This window comes from Varroa jacobsoni, unplaced genomic scaffold, assembly GCF_002532875.2.
Source record: "Varroa jacobsoni isolate VJ856 unplaced genomic scaffold, vjacob_1.0 scaffold_382, whole genome shotgun sequence".
NCBI lineage: Eukaryota > Metazoa > Arthropoda > Arachnida > Mesostigmata > Varroidae > Varroa > Varroa jacobsoni.
Genome location: NW_019213284.1, coordinates 1803 through 21252, shown reverse-complemented (window position 1 = coordinate 21252; position 19450 = coordinate 1803). Strand labels below are relative to the sequence as shown.

Below are 19450 nucleotides of genomic sequence, written 5' to 3'. Positions count from 1 at the left end.
CATTAATTGTCATTATCGATAATACCTAGTTAAACTAGCAAAACAAGGACGAGCTGAAATATGGTGCTGCATAATAGTTGGGATTTAGTATTCGTTTATATAAGATTTATATGTCCTATTTGCAGAATAACTAACTTTTAAGAAAATATAAAATCACGCAAAAATGGGCTCTATCATGAGAATGATCATAAATAGGATTTCCTAGGTCATTTGAAATAAGCCTGTATGACGTACTCGACGCATTAAAATTCGTTCAATTAAATTCGTCAAATTTAAAACACGAGGTCTAGGCTCTAGGCACCCAGTTAAGCACGGCTAATCCTTAATCAAGAAATACAAAAGAACCAAGTAGATCTGAGTTCTCAAACTAGTTGAATTTATTATTAGTATTATGCATATATTACACTCGTCAGCATATTTGAGTAATATATATGCTTAGTACGTAGCATTTTACGAAACATACTTTTTGTTAAATATAGCGCTGATTTTATTATTGCATCACCGCTTTAACAACCTGGCGTAAAAATCTGCAAGCGAAGATTTTTCGCTATAAAATTACTTATTTCCTAACCTTCTCTTGCCCATTACATTTTTATTCAATGTTCAGTATCTTCGTCATCAGAGTCGTTCCTAATTCTTCCTCGAATATTCTTCCGAATGATCCCGCCTAAAATTGGTTTTCTCTTTTCTATAGGCTTTTCATCAGGTGGACAAGATAAATCTCCAGCGTAATTGATAACAGCTGAAAATGAAAGCACGACGTAAGTATTGCGAAGGCAAGGGAGTTTCACTGCAAGAGAAATGGTCCTCGTATTTTTAAAAAAATCGAATAATTTTTCATTTAGCTTATAAATGTTATCCAACTATTCTCAATAAATTAGCTAACTCGAAACAACGTACCCTTCTGTGCGATTCGCCATTCCATCATCTCTGTTGAGAACTCGTCACGCCCACCAAGATCATCAAACCCTATAATATAGTCACAACTCTTAAAATCCTTAAATAGCACAATTGTAGGCAGCACACGAATCTTCATGCGGGTGCAAAGGAATGGTGCTTTATCTACTGCAATGCGAAGAAACCTCGCTTCGGGATGTTTACCAGCAAGTAGCCGCAAATGCTTGTCCACGATGCCACATCTAATGTGACCGGAAAATGTTGATCGAACATGACAGACAAAGTTAGTTATGTTAGAAGAGAACTATCATTTCAGCCTTCCACGTAAAATCATCCGACTGCAAAGGTGACCTTAAGAACTTGAGAATTCTATTTTTCTCTATTCTCCACAAAGATCATTGTGTATGGTAGTATTGTAAATATATGTGCATCGTAAAGAGGTGACTTTTTATCCAATAAGATTAGAGACATGTTCAAGAAAATCGTTATAACAAAATCCTTTATGCGCTAACAAGATTAATATACTTATCTAGCAAATTGCGTTTATTAACTAAATTATCAAATTTTCATTTCGGGCATATTTGTTTGCACGTAACCCCCAGTAGTTAATGGTATACTAATCCTTCTAATAGCAATTTCCTATGTTTATAGATGCTATTAGTTGTTATCTAGTAGATAACACCAATGCTATTTTTGATGGTTCACTACGTACCGCATTGTTTCGTCTCTATAGAAATGTACAACGACATTCTTAGATTTCTTACAAGCGTCAAAAAATTCACTTTCGTTGGCAAGGTCGCTGTACTCGCCATGTCCTAGCTGAAGCCACTCTTTCTTCTGCTGTTCAGCTTTTTTCATTTCAGCCAATCGCCGCTGACGAATACCTGTGTAGAGACACGATAGTATGGGTATAAATCATTATTGATAACCGCTATCATCGCGTGTTATACGATTACTCGATTAATTCTATTACTGCGAGTCTCACCAATGAGAAAATACTCGAGGCATGAAAAATTCGTATTCGAAATAAATATACCAATGTTTTACTAGTGCAGCTATTACCTTCAAGATCGTCCTCGTCAAGCCTTTCGAGACGTTCAATTTCACGATCAATTTCGTCTTCCGCTATTTTTGCTGCTTCGAGCAGTTTATCTGCCAGCGCTTGTTGAACTGCTGCGTTAACATCCATCTGCAATGATGAAGACGTATACATCCGTAAGGCAAAGCATGACTTATCATTTAGTGAGAACAGTTATTTATCGTAACAGACGTTTTCTAATTTACAAACAAATGTGCAGCCCTCAGATTAGGCGCACCAAAAAGCGGCAAATAATGATAAGGAATGCTGCAAGAGCCAAACCATTTTTCGGTTCAGCAATTATCATTCAGCAAACAAAACCAATCTAATTCGAGCTTTCTTAGCTTCACGGCCAGCTTAAAACTAAAATAAAATAAATAAAGCTTCAAAATAAAGCTTAAAACTTTGCTTGACTCATCACTTTGAAACCCTGGAGGTTTGGTCCGATCATGAAGATTGCTAACAACGATTTCATTAAGCAATCTACAACTGTATTATAACAAAAGAAGTCATTTCCGTCATTAAATACCAATGATGCAGTAATACCATCACCGCTTTAAACTTTTGAACGACCAGTATATATAGTTACAGCCATGATTTAAACTAAATGTCCATTTGAGGCATGGAAGTTGGCAGTTGAGTTATTCAAAAAAATATAGGTCGCTCATTTGACATTTCACTGACGGCTTCTACCGTAAAATTATAAAGCGGCAATCGGTCAAACTTTCAGTGAATTTTTTCAGAGAGGTTTCATGTGAATCAAATGACACGAAGCATTTGATGGTTTATCTTATTTACTCATTATTATGCTCCTCTTCCTCCGAGGTCGTAACCCTACAAGCTAAATCCGTCAAAAACCTCAGTTGAAACCATTCCACTTCGAATGACAAGCCGCGCAAAGTAGAGCATATTCGATTCACTACCAGTAACTGAAAATACCTGTCAACGTTTTGCAACCTTTTCGTTTAACACACTGTACACTGCTCTCCTATACTACACGATTTAACCAAATATAGAAAAACCCACTACAGCAATTTAGCCCTGAAGAATCGCAGCTGTCTTGGATGAAGCACGAGGTGAGGCTCCGAAAATCGACACTGTCCATTTTGAAAGAGGGACTGACCTTTTATTGCTTGCATGACCAAAATAAACACAAGAATTTGAAAATAATTTCGATGTTGTCTGCTATGAACAAATGGCGCGTATACTCATAGGCTGCTTTGTACATTAGAATTTCGGGTTTATGATTGAATTAATCCTATGGAGTCAATACCACGTATGTGATTAATTGCCGCCAATTAAACCGGACAGTGGTCGATAAGAAGTCGCTACAAATCATACTGTTCTTTGTTTAGAGGATTAAATTAAAAAGAGTTAGTTATTACTCTAAAAGGGTACAGAATGCTAGTCACGATGTAATTTTGTAACTAATTAATAACGAACACAAAAGGACAGAGGAAACTGTTGAGATAAAGCGGGATACTTCTAAGAAATCTTTAAAGCTCTAATTAGGATTCCCCCTATTAGCTGGGCTATTGGAGTTTGAGTTAATAGGCAAATGCAACTCGTTTTACTGACTTTTACCAGCAGCGGCTTCTACCTTATTTGGACAGAGTAATGGACTTCTATACGTTTTGCAATAGTGAAATAGTTCTGCAATAGTAATTTTGAAACGTCATCTTAGATGCTCTCCATCGAGTAGTATGTTACTCTAGCGTATGTATATACTGTTTGCACGTATTATATCTTTATTAATGAAAACCGAACCTTTTATTAAAGCGTTTGCCACAAGCAGTCATACATAGGTTTTGCTCACTTATTTTTGTGCTTCGTGGTCATGCAAAGAGGTTCGACGATAAGAACTGAATTGTAAAACTGTATTAACGACCCATTTACCAGGCTATCATAAAAGGCGAACTTTAACAATGAATAACCTTGGAACCACACGCCGAAACTGGGGTGGTAGGCACCTCAATTTTCTAGAAACTTGCGAATGAAAACTGGTTGAGTTTACTCCGGGAAAAATGTGTTCAAAAGGAAAATATCTTTAACACTTGAAAATCGACCCGAAGTACGAAGTTTTTGTCCTTTGAAAGCCACAGCGATACGCAAATTCATTGAAGATCAATGAAGATATTAGTAAGGACGCCCGAAGATCAGCCAGCAGGTCTGCAGAAGTCATGATCTTAAGGGCAATGATGCATTGCCACAATCACAAAGGCTTATCACGAATGTACAGCTTGGATGTTAACGGCTCTCTTGGCCAAAGCTGCCATTTCAATGTAACGTGTTACCGAATCAACGCCCAAGTATCTAGGATTGGAAAACTCAGTGAACAATAAATCTCCCGTGGATTCACTATGGCAAATACATAGTCGTGGATTCACTTTGGAAAATAGTTATATATACAACAAATGCGAATCGACCAGTTTTCCAGGTAGAAATGCTCGTGTTCTATGTGTGACTCATGGACCTACGCGGACCGATGGATGGCACGGCAATCGAAAACTCGCAGTCTGCTTATCGCTAGTACCACTAGATATCATAACCATGCGTGCATTATTTTCTGAATTTGATTTGAGCACAAAAATAACGTGAGCCTGTGTGTGATTGCAGGTTTTTCATGAAGGTGCAGCAGCTACTAAAAAAATCTCTCTTAAATAAATAACAGCTTTTTTAAAAACAAGCTTTAAGCAAATCTCCTTTATAAATTAAAGGAGTAAATAAGATTACTGAGCTAAATATGCACCGTTTTAATCAACGATCGGGTAGCCAACTATGTATATGTCTAGCTTTGTCATTGTGGAAGATGGCTTATGGTAATTTAGCTAGTTGTTGTAGACAGTAGGGATCCGTATGGATCCTTTTGCTAGGAGCTAAAAAATAATGATTTTCTCCCAATCTCATTAAACACATAGCATCACATTTTTTTGCGTCAGTGACACAGATTGTGAAATAGTTTTATTTAATACATTTGCATTTTTATTTCAATAGCACGATCGATCGTTTTAGAATCGACTCAATTTCGTTGCGTTTCTAGACCTCCGCAGCTGGAAATACGATCGAGTAGTCTTCCGCGTCAATTTTGATGGCGTAATTAGTTTTCTTCAAAGGATTTAGAAGTACTTGGTATTGGACGTTTAGTTCCTTGACATGTCATGGCTATTCATGTGTCGGTCGCTATGATTTCGTCGATTGTTTTGTAGCTACTTGACCACTACGAGGCGCGTCTTTTGCCCTAAATTTCTAAAACGACAGCGACAAATCCCAATTTCTTGCCCGTTTCCTTCGCCATCAGATCGAATATCACGCATTGTTTATGGGTTTTGAGCAGCATTTGTGCCTTAATCGTAGCAGAATTGGGCAGAAGAAAGGCAGCATTTTTGCCTTTCATCGCGTGTCGGAATAACGGCATTCCGATATGTTTGACATAGTGACTATTGTCAGATCTCATGATACCGATAACGCCTCGGCACGACTCCTTATAAAAAAATATGTGGCTTTAAAGCTATTTAACTAGAAAAATTGTCAAGAGCTTTCGCTATTTAACTAGAAAAATTGTCAAGAGCTTTCGATGACTCAATATCAGGTTAAAAGATCTGGCATTTATTACCTAACACCTTTTTCTTTTAACTGTAAAAAGGATTTGGAATGCATTTACAGTTATCGTAAGCTCCTTAATCATAGCACAACTTGAGTTAGAGGCTCAGTTTGTACATCCCTTGTTTTAATATCTTTGGATTCAAAGATTGCTCTGTTGCCTTCTCTTATCTCAAGGCGCTGCTTGTCCCTGATGCATTTATACAAGGGTCTATAAACTGTATTATACTCTACTTAATAAACAATACAAATACAAGTGTAGGAATCTTACACTCCTAAACTTTCCTTCGTAAAAATACTTTTCAGAATACCTGGTTTTAAGCAAAAAATACTTTTCAGAATACCTGGTTTTAAGCAGTCGTCTAAGAATCAATCATTATGACCCACTAATAGCTGAGTCTAGAGAACTCTTTGTGATTCTAAGCAAAACCTAATATTTATTGTAATTAAGTCAAGAAAAACTGTTCGTTTATTGCTGCCTCAGGTCTGCCCTTGAAGCTTATGCTTAATATAGGAAAGAACAACATTTTGAAGCATTTCTTGCGCTGCTGCAAGGCTGACGGTACCTTCATCTCTGATCTGATCTTCTTTCAGCCTCTCGACAAGAGTCACACACACTATGGCCGCTATCAAGGGATAAAAAGACGTAAAATTAGACGTTATTTCGATCGAATGATCGATATTTGGGAACGAAACGAAAATTATTAGTTCCATAGAAAAAAAAAAAAATTGGATTGACTGCCATTGGAATTCCCAACAAATACTGGTTTGGAAACCTTAACACGAACAAATGTAAACAAATTACACTGGTAAAAACCGTAAACGAGACAGCTGTGGTCTGAAAAGCCATATAGAAATGAAACGTTCAGGAAAACTTACCGGGCACATTAGCATAATGACACATTGCTGAGAAGAGGGAACTTTCCATTTCGATATTTGTTACCCCGTTTTTGTTGTGCAATTCATTAAGGTAGGCTTTTTTACACTCCATCGTATAAGGGCAAAAAGCTCCATCAAGCCGGGCCTGTCCTTCGTAGAAATCGTTGGTGCACATCGTTTTGCCTGTTTTTTAGCATGTTTTTTAGAAGGATAGTCTTTACTACCGTAAAAATGGCGACCGATTTCTTCTTAATATACCTTTGTTGAGCGTTGAAGGACTGACTGCACAGCATAAATTCATAAAATAAATTGATTCACATATAAAAAATTACGTTTGCGATGACTCTCACCGGAAATTATACTTAAAGAGGGGTAGCTTCTTCTTCCCACTGAAATTATTTCTTCAGCAAGCTCTTGCGACAGGAAGCACGGGCGATCCTCACGTTTCCCAAGTATAGACTGTGGCAAATATTGACAATTACTATAATATTGATATGGAGATAAATCTATCTAATGTAACATCATTATTTGGTTGTTCGGTCGGAGCACTAAGTACACACGTGCTCATTGATCAAATTAAGCCTTTGGTCATTGCCCAAGTTAGGTAAATTGACAAAAGAAGCCCAATAGCTATGAACTGATTGTGAGATTATGAGATTTAATTAACGCAAGGTTGCAGGGTTTTCAGGTATTTTATGAGATGCCCGTTTGGGCGAGATTAAAGGTTTAGAGCTTTTTCACAGAGGCTCAATAGTTCATTATGGATTTGCTAGTGAACCCCAAGCCGCATGCGGCCGCTACAAAGCTGGTATGTACATGAATTAATACAAATATTACAGTGGTAAACTGTTCCCACAGTGACTTGGCCACTTACAAATGTATGATTGGGCTCTCCAAATTCATTAATAACTTCTTTGCTGACAACAATTGTTCCCGGGGGGACCCCTAAACCTCCGCAGGTGCCCATCCGTATGAAGGTCACTTGAAGACAGCCTGCGTAATGAAGCAGCTTAAAGAGCTCGTGAAGTAAGATCGAAACTGAAGGAGCCCCCATTCCGTGATTAACACAAAGTACTGGACCCGCCTTAAACATGGAGTACCGGTGAGAGTGTGCAGAAAGGTCAGAAAGATCACAACCTGTCGGAAGTTTCACAGGAAGCTCTCGAACGAGCAGCCTGCAACGAGACGACTTCGGTGTCAATGCTGGCTCACTTCGTAGCGAAATACTTCGAAACTTTAAAAGTAAAAATAACGAAATAAAACGAAACAAACGAAAATAATAGGACAGATGCGTGCCATTTAGTGATTTTTCTTAATTCACAGAACGTTTCATACGTCCTTATCGTTGCTGAAAACGACCCCTACTAAAAAAAAAGTCACAGCTCCGTTAGTCTACGAAAAAGTGCAATATACCTGGCAAATTTTTCCATCCGATGGGCAGTTCCTCCCAAGCAGACAAAGCGAATATCCCCGAACATAGTTCGGAGGTCTTGCTTGCTTGTGAAGCCTATGTGATACATTGAGTCGTACTCTATCGATATAAGACCTTTGTTTCGAATTGGTTGAAACGGTAATGATGACCTATAGAACAAAACGAAGAGGAAGCATACAGCGCCATTAAGCTATTATAACCCCAACAAATATATCTATTTGCCGTGTATAACACTCCATACATATGTTTGCTGATCTGCCTTCGCTTTCTCTCTCTACTTTTCCCTTTGAACGCACTACACTCTACAGATCTGCCTGGTAACTAGCGTTCGTATAGTAGTGAATGGTTGAGAGTTTATCACTGCTGACTACGTCTGATCCCTTTCTGGGATTAAGCGGCCGCTGTAATAACGAATAGAATCATGAGACCCGTCGGCAAGCAGAATCTGTAACGCCGCGTATTTCCCACTTACGGCCATCTAATACAAACCTAGATTGTGGTGAATAATTTTTAATGTCGTCATAGTTCAGTCGGCAACAAAATCATTCTTGGGCAGCTCCAGGCTTTCGTGTATACCATAAATAGTGGCAATCTATCTAATACACCTCACTTCATAGCAATGAAATGTCCTACTTCTTACGTAGGTTATGGTAATAGCTTAAGAGTGAATAGGATTATTAAGGTAACTGCTTTCGAGCTTAGCAGAACTGTACGATATGCTCTTAAGCTGTCCGCTACCTCGGAGCAGTTGAATAATCAATGATTTATATTCACTCCGTTTCGCGAAATATTGCACGCTGCGTAAATGTATGGCTTTATATCTCGCATGCCGTTGCCGTGTCCGAGTACAAGCAGATCTAAAGGCAATTCGTGTGAACTTAGGTTCTATTTTTTTTACATGGTATCAGCACTCACATCATGGAGATTCGGACTTGTTTTTTTACAGTGCGACCGTCAAGTTGTTGATGGTTTTAATAGATGGAGACGACGTGATTTCACGCGCCGCGGCGAGACACTCTTGCCCTCTCGCTTCTGCGTCTCGGTCACACTGTCATACGCGACGATCGGCGGTGCTAGCTTCCCACGATGGCCTGCAACACTTACCCTTTGGGGATTAGCAATCCAACTACAGGGCTAATACCAAAAGAAGTGATTGTATGTACATATATTTCTTACTTGAAGGCGGGTCCTGCGTCCATGCTGTATATATAATATTAGAAGCCTGAATATCTTTTTTGGCTAAACTTCTTTTTCTTAGACTTTTAGCATCTCTACATGCCGCGGTGTAGCTACGGCTGCCGCTAACGGCTGGTAAAGCTACAGGCGTGTTACATATGCGTACATACATACGACTATATTTATAGCAATACACAAAATAAATTGGAATCATAGTGTTGTAAAAAGTCCATGACGATTATGTCACCACATAGCACTTGTTTGGCACCTTTCAATGTACTAGCGTCTAGCTTACAAGCTCCAAACACTATTTATATGTCGCTTAATTCATCAATCTGTTTTCCTCCTTGCTAACCTATTGGTGAATCTGAAGTATGGGAATTAATACACCTCGTAAACCCTAATTGCGATTCAATCTACTATAGTAATATTTTAGCTATTGTGCACCAAGTGTGGACACAGGTATTAGAGTTATGCCAACATGTGCTATGGGTTCAATAGATACTTTATCAAAATCAGGTGTGTCACCTCGTTTTGATCTTTGACACAAAAAACGGAGCCGTTTCTGTAAAGGAAACGGCAAAAACGCGTCCGCTTGAAAGGGTAATAATATCTCACTCAAACTCTTTCCAAAGAAAATCCTCGATGAACTGCTCCTGTGGTTACCACACTGCGAGCGTCACTCACTAACCGATAGTAGGGGGGCTTTTCGTGGTAACGTGAACCCCGCTTAGAAGTACATGAAGCTCCGTTTGGGGGCGCTACGGGTACAACGTTTGATAGCGGCTGGACTTCAGAATCATCTTTTTTTAGCATTCGTAGATGATTTCTAAATTATTTCAAAGATCAATGACTTTATACTCTGTTGCGTGCGCTACCTAGTCCACATACTGCAAGGACCGTAAAGCGAAAAAACAAAAAAAAAAGTTGCTTATAGACAATAGCTGATCTTCGGCTCATACGAAATGATTCATACTAAAAAAACGGCCACGAAGTCTGTTTTCTCGACAATAATGTCCAGCACAACTACTTTCATCATTGTTTTAGAGGCTTTCGATTTTCCTGCCCTAAGTTTGTCAATAAATATTTCCAAAGACAAAAATAATTACATATTGTTTTCTATTTACCTGAAAAATCAGACTATGTTCCGCGTGAGACTGCAACGCTGTTCGGATAGAATACTGCTTCCTGACCACTCAAATTACACAACTGATCAATACTACGTTGTTTCGCAAGCACACTAAATATTGGCGAAAAAAAAAAAAATTAACTGAATTATTTCTAAATCTAGTATTTATAAAAACGACTTTAACAACAAAAGCTAGATAATGACAATTATTCGATCCGTATAATGTCAATTCTTAGTGTAATACCTATAGATTATTTTATTCCTCCTCTAATCTGTGACGTTTGAATTATACCGGGCTAGCTTCCAAGAAGTTTCCGTTTCTAGATATTGAAAGCTCCGTATTATTATCATCGTAACATTAGCCGCTATCGGCACTGGATGATTAGCGGTTCCGATCCATTCGGTAAGCGTCACATTTATGCCTTACTTGCGTACTCTTATTCGACTAGCGGAGAATCAGATATGTTGAAACAAATATAACGACGAGCACTACTTTTCATTGGTTGATTGCTTAATGCTGACAGAAGCGGATTCGTATTTATCGAGGGCCCCCCGCAATGCATGTCTAATCACGTTATTTTTTGCCCCGTTCTTTAGTTACAGTGGTTCTATAAAGTTCAAAGCACCGCTCGTTTGTCCAGTGTTACTCACGAGCAGCGAAACATAACGTAGAATAACCTACGCGGTTATTAGCTAAGCACGATTGAGCACTGGTAAACAGAGCCAGGTCAACCGCATAATGTAAAAAAAAAATACAAAAAAAAAAGGTCACTGAAATACATCTGGGCTTTCGTACACTATTTCTTTTCGAAATGCGCAGCGAACGTAGGTATTGTGAAGAGTTCACTCAAAAGCGTGCTCTTATCAGTGTCTCCGTATCAACATTGACACTGAACCTGAACGTCTCAGGGGAGCAGACAAATCAGTACGCAGTGCTTCAGACTCGCAAGGAACCTTCACATACAATTTGTGACCTAGACAACTGGCCGGTCTAGTAGATCGAGTTCGCTCTAAATGCCAGTTTCGGGTGTTCGTTAAATTCTAAACATAGTTTTCAGAGCTAAACAAGGCAACGTCGGCGGAAAACGACATTATTTCACTCGGCACAATCTTTAACTTGCTCTATGAATTCCAATTTTGGTTGCTTTTATGATTGTGTTGCTTAATCGCGTGCGGTCTACTACTGTTCAAGTACCATTGGACTGATCCATTAAATGCTCTTTTGTAACCACTTGAGGATATTATGGAATATTTCATGCATAAACAAATGAAAAAGTTCACTGAAGCAACGTCGGGTCGAGTGCTTTAAAATCGAAAGCAAGCGATATGTCTTCGAAAGTTGCGAAGGTTTTTACACATGCGAGCTAAACAGGTAAATTGCCTGTAAATTTACCTGTAACGTCGTATAGCTTGCTAAATTTCGCAAAAACTGAGTACATACACCATTCACCACAGGCTGGGTTATACATAATGCGATAATCTCATGCTTTGTGGTTGATCAAAAATATTGCCGAGGGGAAAACTATCCGTCAATTTGACGAAGTTGTTTAGTGGTCTGCCGTTGTGAATTTGTGAGTTCATGAAAAGTGAAGCTGTGAAAAATTAAGTATTACATGAATATTCTACTATATATTAGCTTACCTTTATATTTCTTAATAAAAACTTGTTACCCCTTATTCGATGCATGGCGCTTGGGGAAACACCGAAACAATTGCCTCTATAGATTCAATGTATGCAGGTGTCCATACCTTTGTATGTGACAGCAGTAAAAGCTGAATGATCAGTTTCCAGCTTCATAGTATGCAAACGACCCATTCGATTCTGCCTTTGTTTATAAGCAAATCTTTCAATCAATTTTCCCGTAGTTAGCAATAAAACTATTTTCTTTTCATGGCTCGCAAATTTTTCGAAATTATGCCGATGACAACAGGCCCGCCCGCCAGCCATCGAAGGGGTTTCAGCCTGCGCCGCAAGTGCCAGGATCTCAGGATCGAGCTGAATGTCGTCGTGGGTCCGCTTTTCATCTGGGTCGGGTTTGGTGCGGTAGTGTGATTCGCGCGCGGACGACAACAGTCCAACGATCGCTGGGTCTGTGCCGTGTCGTTCCGTTACTACCTCAGATATTGGTTCGATAGTATTGTATTACTAGAGCCGATAACGGCGATCACGCCGATAATATCGCCTTATCGCTGTCGAAGTTCGGTGGCCGAACGAATAGCAGTGAAAACAACGATCACGACAACAACAGCGATAATCACTAGCACCAGCAGTGAGTGTGGGAAGTGTTCATTCGCGGTCACGAGGCCGTTGACAGGTACCTCGATTTTAATGGTCAGACGACTTAGACAACAGAGGAGGAGAAAGAGACTGGCGTGGTGGATAGGGAAGAGGTCGAGTAGCTAACGAGTGGCAGAGGAAGTGAAGGGGAATGGAATGAGGCTTTTAAAAATTGAAAACCCCAAATTAAAGATGGGGCGGGTCAGATCTGAACGAGAGCCATGGAAGGAGCAGAAAAATAAGTTGGGCTGGCGTTTGGGTGATTATGCTTTTTGCCGTTTAATTGTTTAAGGAAGACATTGTCAACGATGAGTTTTCACCATTTTTCAAACGTTTTCTGTCAAAATGACCCCAGATTGGGCCCCATCCTCCATTCTACATTGGGGTCTTTCTGGTTACAATATTTCTGTTCGACACTGCGTCTCTCGATGCTTCTTTGTCTATTATCATCTGCTTAGCCTCTTGCAAATTTCCTCCTCTTCGTATTTGTTGCTCATTGAAATCTCTTGACTTAATTGAGGGGGCAAGGAGCATGATGAAGGGGGCCAGGGTGTAGCGGCTTATTGAGAACGATGAGAAGTTACGGGACAGATTGCTTTCTCAATATTCGATCATGTCGATTTCCAATCTGCGTGGCAATGAAAGCAACCAACTAGTCCGTGGTGCCTCACTATAACCACTCGACAACGGAGCCTCTCGGCACGAGTTCTTATTTAGTCGCTCGTTTGTGCTCCAACAGTCGTCTCTTTTTCTTTGCGGGTGTAAAAGGTCGCTGACGGCTAGTCAACGGGTTCAATAGTAACCCAAGAAGCGGTAAGCAGAAATTTCTAAATCTAATCAAGTCATCGCGCCCAGCTGTATATTGTTCCGCGTCTAAAATGGCGTTCGTGCCAGTTGTAATCACTTGAGGATAGGCCGAGTAAATTCTTAAATATCTGATTAATCACTAGGAAAGTAACGCGAAGGGAAATAAATTTGTTAGAAATAGTCGATGCTGTTGCTCTCAAGATAAATGTTCAGGTGGAACTCACTCAACAAGAATGATCATGTTCGTTTCCTAATCTTGAACGGGACTTTTTTTTTTTTACAATGATCCGTTCGCAAATTCTGATGTAAGCACAGAAATTTTCGCCTGTCATAAAACCTACTACAATCTGATTCGCTGCTCGCATCCGTCTCAGAGGCGTACATTCAACTCAGTTAGTGTTGGTTTGTTTAAAAAAGACGGTTGTGAAGGCAAAAGTTATAAGCAGTCGATCGATCACTCGAATAAGATGTTCATGTTGAATTTAATATTTCTACAAATGAATTCGTTCCTCTGCAAAGGACTGCAATTTGTGCAGATATGTATAAGGACATAACGTTTTCATACATAGGACATGAAAGGCTTCACACGTGAGCCCGTCGTTAGTGATTACTTACAGAGATAAATTTTGAAGTCAGCTAGCATCACAACGTATTGTAAAGATTTCCATCACAGAAAATCGGTTAGCCGAAGAGAAACCTCCAGGTCGTATCTTCACTTTAAGGTGCCTATTACAAGGATCAACTTTCACGTGTTACTGATAGGGGTTCGTGTGGCGCAGAGTCCCGTATCTGTTTTATTTGTGGTAAGTATCAATAAAACTGCCTTTTAATCACATTTTTAACCCTAAATTGTTAGGATTTGCTGGCTTCACTGGAAACAAGTGAGCAACAATGAAGACAACGATCAGAGAGTTAAAGAGGAACCAGTAGAACGGAGGTTTGGGTAGTTCGTGAATCGAGAGAGTGAATAATCGTCTATACGCTGCGAAATTAGCAAGCGAAATGAAGATAAGCAATAATGAAGGATAACAGATACAACGTTTATCTCTTACGTTCATCTTACTTATATTCGTCGCTGTTCAACACTCATATCTAAGAAAGTGCTCTACCGAATTGTTATATGACGTTATTTTATCTTCACTCTGCTGCAATTTTTTGTTATCTCATAAATTACTTTTGCTGTCGATTTAAAAAAATAGGAAATATAATTTTGTTGATGAAGGGAAATCAATGACGACACGCTTAAAGAGCAAAGCAAGAATTTCATATCGGAATACCACAATCGTATACGCACGATGGACAAGATGAGAGAACAATTTTTACGGCTGCCCGAACTAGCTTGAATACCTAAAAGTCAATATAAGGAGGAACCTAAAAGTCAATAAAAGGAGGAAACCCGATCGGGGACACTGTCACCCGGTGTTACAACATGTTAGTTAAAAAGAATGTTGTGATCCATTAAAATGAGGTTAATATTTATACTCATCGGCATCGGAAACATCACAGATTAATTGAGGTGACCTCCACATTAATGTAAGTGGCAAGTATTGTGCGTCTCTATTATAATTATAGCTATTTTATATAAGTATTTTTTCGTCAATGCGAGAGCTGCAAAGCGACACCTAATTCCCATTCAACACAAACGAAAATGAGTGTTGCCAAACGAAGCCTTCTAGGACTGTATTTCGTATCTAGTGACTTAACTGTATAGCACATTGGCTGACATCGTTGTCTCATCACTTTTATTACAATGTAAAATTCACATTTATTAGTCGAACATTACATGTTTATTGTTTTTCCCTCTTCCTACTCCGGCCGCCCCTTGGCTTTAAATATCATCTAGGCCTCCATGAAGGATCAACCCCCCCCCCCCCCCCGTCTCCCGTGTAAGCAGCAGCACCACCGGGAGCACGTGCGCTCTTCCTTTCGATATCATGTCCACTGTCACCAAACAGGAAGTCGTGTGTTTCGTGAAGGACCCGTTATCTATCAGAGGGCCCAGAGATAGGACCCTCTGTTTCGAGCAGTCCCGGTTGCGCGCACATACACACACCTACGTACATGCACACGCAGAGCCCCCGAGTCATAGTGGTGCACATGCGGGCTGAACAACAGTCAGCAACGTTCTTCCCACGCCGAGGCACTTTCCGAACCGCTACCCGCTACGTATTATGAGGTGGGGTGGTAGTCGACAGAGGGCATCGGCGTCTGGGGATATCAGCACCGGTAGTGGCTGTTGTGGCAGCAGGGGTGGATAAATAGAGACACTGAGCCAGAATAGGTTCCAATAGAAGCGAATAAAGCACAGAGTATACAGGGCTATGGTACCGGGTAGTAGTAGTAGTAGTGGAAAAAAGGAAAATTATTGGAGAATCGACCCATCTCTTGGGGGGGGAGGGGGGGTATGGAATCGAGGGCTCTGCTTGCTGCCACGAAAACGCACAGCAGCACCATCGTCGGTGCTATACCGGCAAAGAAGTAGGAAGCCTCGTACTCTGCACTAGGATAGTGAAACATGCCGTGCTATGGAGGTAGCTCTTGTTGCGAGGCAAGGAACGAGCACTCTTAAGGGAGATCCACTTGCTTGCTATCGTCGATTTCCTCACCCATGACGGGAGGAAAAACAAGAAAAAGACATAGGGTGAACGGGCTCGGTAAAGCTCATCCAGCGAACACTGAGGTAGAGTAACGCAATGCTTGACGATGTTTGTAGGACTCTCGTCGCTGCTAACGCTGTGAACGGATTAGTTCAAAACCACGGGTTCCAAAAAGGCACATCGCCCTTGTTCTGCTTGTTGAACTATACTGAATGATTTTTCTGCTCTCTTATCTATCTTTTTATAAACTTACCATTGTAATGATGGGCGATGCCAATAGCAGTCAGCACAGACGGACGCTTCAGACGCCAAGAAATAAACTGGCGTTCATTCTAACCAACCGTATGTCTAAACCCGCAATGCATTCCACGCAAAAGGTAAACGAAGAAGGAACAGGAAGGTACAGGAAGCTTTACACAAAATTATAAGCAACTTAAACAAAGTAGAGTCTGGATGGAAATATCTACACAGCATCCACTAAGTGTTGTTCGAGTATTGCACCAGAACTGTAACATGGGTTTTATTCAAGAGAAGCGCGAGCTTTTAGGATGCTTCAAGCAGGAAAAAGTAAATTAGGCAATGGTAAAACTTTGATATATTTGAGTTTATCGCAGTTACAGAGGAGTGGCAAATACGTTATCGACAAAGGGTTTACTAATAATGGGACCATTACGTTCGAATGTATTTAGTTTATTATATAAGGTAAACCTCGGCGAACGTATCGCGGGTCGCCATCGCGGAACTCAGGAAACCAGCTGCTCTGGGAACGATTGGGTTAAACTTCCCCATTTCGCTACTTTTGACTCACGGTTCGGTCCTTTACGGACACTCGTACTGTACCAGTAAGCATCGGCATTACAAAACATTCAAGCTTTACTATTCGACTAAAATAGCACACAGGGTTTCTTATGGCGAAATAAATCGTAATAAAAAAAAAAATGGGCGGTTTCTATATCACTGTTATGCGCACTTGATGATTTCGCGCTCATGAGGTTGATATAACAGCGATTACTGAGCAGTTCCTTTGTATGCGCGTGCATATACTTGCACGCACGGGTAGCACTGGTATGCTTACATACACAGCTTTTATTCTTTGACAAGAAGCATCGATCCGACCTCGAACGCTAAGTTTTTGACGATTTACGGTTATATATCATATAATAATAACTGACGGCCTCAGACCAATCACCTTTTCGTATTTATTTATATTTAACGATATTATCTATTCGTTTGTGTATCTAGGTCTCGTATGTCGCGAGGGAGTGGCTTAGTCAGAGGGATCACTTTTTAGCTACCATATTATTTACGCTTTCCTGATCTCTGCAAAAAATAAAGTTTATCGCATTTTAATGTAAAAAATACTACATTTAGGCCTTGGCACAAAACGCTCGAGGCCGCCTCGTAGGACCCTATTGCTAATAATGTATCCACAGTATGTCTACACGCACTTTCTGGAACGGCACCGTATTGACGAGTAACGCAAATACAATATTTTTTGTCAGGGCGTTCAATCTCTCAGATGCGTCCGGTGTTATGTTTCCTTTTTTTTAGAGATGGCGTGTCGATTTAGACATCTGCTAATGATGCTAGATAATCCAAGATCTTAAAGATAGACTTGCGAATTGGAATGGAAAATTGTCAGCTCTGAAGTTTGCTAGAGACTTTGCAGGATCTGTATTTATCATTGGTAAGGACGGCTAGGGTGGACGGCCTGAAGCCGTATAAAGTTTTGTATGTTCTTCGATTGTCGCGTGAGCTTATGTTGGTGCAAACCGATTCCGGCATCCCGTTATACTACATAAAAAAATTATTTTACATATATCAAACAACGATGGCTTTTATGCACACCGACAACAAACAAAAAGCCGGCTGCAAGTGTCGTCTCTCGCATCAGAGACCTAGGAAGGACATGGATATGAAAAAGGTAAAATGGAGACAAGGGGACGGTAAGGTACAATAGAGGATTGAAGACAGATCAGAGGTAGGGAGTGTACCGAATAGGGTAGGACTTGCTTTGTCTGCCAGCCTGCCAGCTTTGAACTGTTCCTCCAGTTACATTGGGTGGCGGGGGGCATACAGAAAAAGGGTCGACAGTAACGTTTGGGAGCGATGGGATGAATTGTCTGTGTGGGGACTAGGGTAGTTGTTGATCGATCGGCTCGATAGCCCGATATCCGTTATGGAATTCCATTGAGCACCACCAGGCAACGGCCAGCCTCACTTACTCATCTGTTGCTTGTCGAGTTCGTTCGTGCAGCGGCCATATAGCGACAGCAATAACGATGGGCAATGAGCATAGGGAAATATACTTGGGAACCTTTTCGGGATAGAGAAAGACGTCCGTGAGTGGGCGACAATGTTAGCTATAGATGAAGACGACCAAGGACGTCATAATCGACAAGGTTCGTATCAATGCTGTTGGTGTAGCCGTGGCGGTCATCACGCCGTCAACGTCACGCCACCGTACCGAATGCTTATGTCGGCACCAAAGGGCCGCGTCAGCAGAATTTGCGACTATGATGCTTAAAAAACCTGACTCTAACAGCAGTTGTGGTATAGATACTAATTGTAATAATGACTGTGTGATTCTAGTGATCAGCTTCTAGGAGAAATCCGTTGGCTGTCATTTATACAATAGAAGTATGGTGATAGAGCGGAACTCGTGGTATGAGTACGGTACAAACTAGGTCATATCGCTGAGGAGTGTAGGGAACGAAATGTTAGAGCATCCCATCAGCAAGGTTAGACTCATCAAGAATTTCCTGTTGCTTTCGGACAGGAGACTCAATGGAGTCTTTCGTTCAAAACCTCCTAAACAAATAAAGTGAGTTGGCAGGTTGTCTTTTGTAGTAACGATGCTAGGGTGCTTAGAGGGGGTCGGTGATAACATCGCAACATGTTTTCTGCTTTCGAGCTATTTTCGAGGTTTGAGGGAACGAAAATTGGAGGTTTTAAAGGACGTCTGGTTGTTGACTTTAACTAGCTGTTAAAAAATAAGCGATTACGAAGCAAACAAAATATAAAGAGTCATATATTACTAAGTGAACGTTAATTTAAGAAGGAATTTAGTCAACTATATCAATATATAATGAGATAAATAGGATTTGTTACAGTTTATAGTGAAAAAAAAAAAAAAAAAAACTAAAATAGGTATACGAAACATGATGTAGTGCACTAGAGGGACTGGTATCTGCATAGACTACTACTTTTAATTAGCAAACGAATATCTATCGTAATTATTAAGATATAACAGCGCAGCCAGTTACGTACTAAGTATGGCAAGAGTAATTTGCTCATAATCAGAAAAAAAAGTCGATCGCCTAAAATCCAATGTTATGAATTCTCTTACACATATAAAAATATGAACATACATGGATTGTCCAACGTCGACGATTAAAGTTATTTTATATAATAATAAGAGGCATTTCATAAATGGATATATATGGTAGAAGTAGTATGGTGCCTGTAGAAGTAGACAATGGTGTAGAAAAGACGATCAATATCCTAAACACTGTGTTGTTAAGGTAGCCGTTGTTCTGCGTGCAGAACACAGCTTACAGTGGGAGGGGGAGGGGGAG

At 40.2% G+C, this 19450-nt stretch overlaps 2 protein-coding genes across 10 annotated transcripts; both read right to left on the bottom strand.

Moving 5' to 3' along the window:
- Nucleotides 1-349: 349 nt before the first annotated feature.
- LOC147753564 (phosducin-like protein 3) lies at nucleotides 350-3122 on the bottom strand. 4 transcript variants are annotated; one of them, XM_022832293.2, is made up of 5 exons: nucleotides 3002-3122; nucleotides 1960-2086; nucleotides 1610-1781; nucleotides 901-1139; nucleotides 350-742 (listed from the first exon to the last, which is right to left on the bottom strand). In XM_022832293.2, exons 2-5 carry the CDS (start codon nucleotides 2084-2086, stop codon nucleotides 597-599), a joined length of 684 nt encoding a protein of 227 aa, XP_022688028.1. In that variant the 5' UTR covers nucleotides 3002-3122; the 3' UTR covers nucleotides 350-596. The 4 variants fall into 4 exon arrangements, with proteins under 4 accessions (XP_022688028.1, XP_022688029.1, XP_022688027.1 ...); XM_022832294.2 differs by having other exon boundaries at nucleotides 2933-3078; XM_022832292.2 differs by having other exon boundaries at nucleotides 2915-3073.
- LOC111259912 (uridine phosphorylase 2) lies at nucleotides 2026-10283 on the bottom strand. Of its 6 annotated transcripts, none has more exons than XM_022832289.2 (7): nucleotides 10190-10283; nucleotides 8802-8977; nucleotides 7868-8035; nucleotides 7329-7629; nucleotides 6805-6913; nucleotides 6455-6637; nucleotides 5986-6201 (listed from the first exon to the last, which is right to left on the bottom strand). In XM_022832289.2, the coding sequence occupies exons 2-7, from the start codon at nucleotides 8804-8806 to the stop codon at nucleotides 6056-6058; spliced, it is 912 nt and encodes a 303-aa protein (XP_022688024.1). In that variant the 5' UTR covers nucleotides 8807-8977; nucleotides 10190-10283; the 3' UTR covers nucleotides 5986-6055. The 6 variants fall into 6 exon arrangements, with proteins under 6 accessions (XP_022688025.1, XP_022688024.1, XP_022688021.1 ...); XM_022832286.2 differs by having other exon boundaries at nucleotides 8802-9952; nucleotides 10190-10247; XM_022832287.2 differs by lacking the exon at nucleotides 10190-10283 and adding an exon at nucleotides 9591-10147.
- Between the last annotated feature and the right edge of the window lie 9167 nt (nucleotides 10284-19450).

What these genes read in the sequence shown, in the direction of transcription:
- LOC147753564 (XM_022832293.2), bottom strand. Translation starts at nt 2,086, where the DNA reads ATGGATGTTAACGCAGCAGTTCAACAAGCGCTGGCAGATAAACTGCTC. An exon ending in TGACGAGGACGATCTTGAAG is followed by an intron (nt 1,782 to 1,959) that starts GTAATAGCTGCA and finishes GTCTCTACACAG; the next exon opens with GTATTCGTCAGCGGCGATTG. An exon ending in ATGGCGAATCGCACAGAAGG is followed by an intron (nt 743 to 900) that starts GTACGTTGTTTC and finishes TTTCATTTTCAG; the next exon opens with CTGTTATCAATTACGCTGGA.
- LOC111259912 (XM_022832289.2), bottom strand. An exon ending in CTCTTTAAGTATAATTTCCG is followed by an intron (nt 6,638 to 6,804) that starts GTGAGAGTCATC and finishes GCTAAAAAACAG; the next exon opens with GCAAAACGATGTGCACCAAC. An exon ending in TCATTATGCTAATGTGCCCG is followed by an intron (nt 6,202 to 6,454) that starts GTAAGTTTTCCT and finishes ATCCCTTGATAG; the next exon opens with CGGCCATAGTGTGTGTGACT.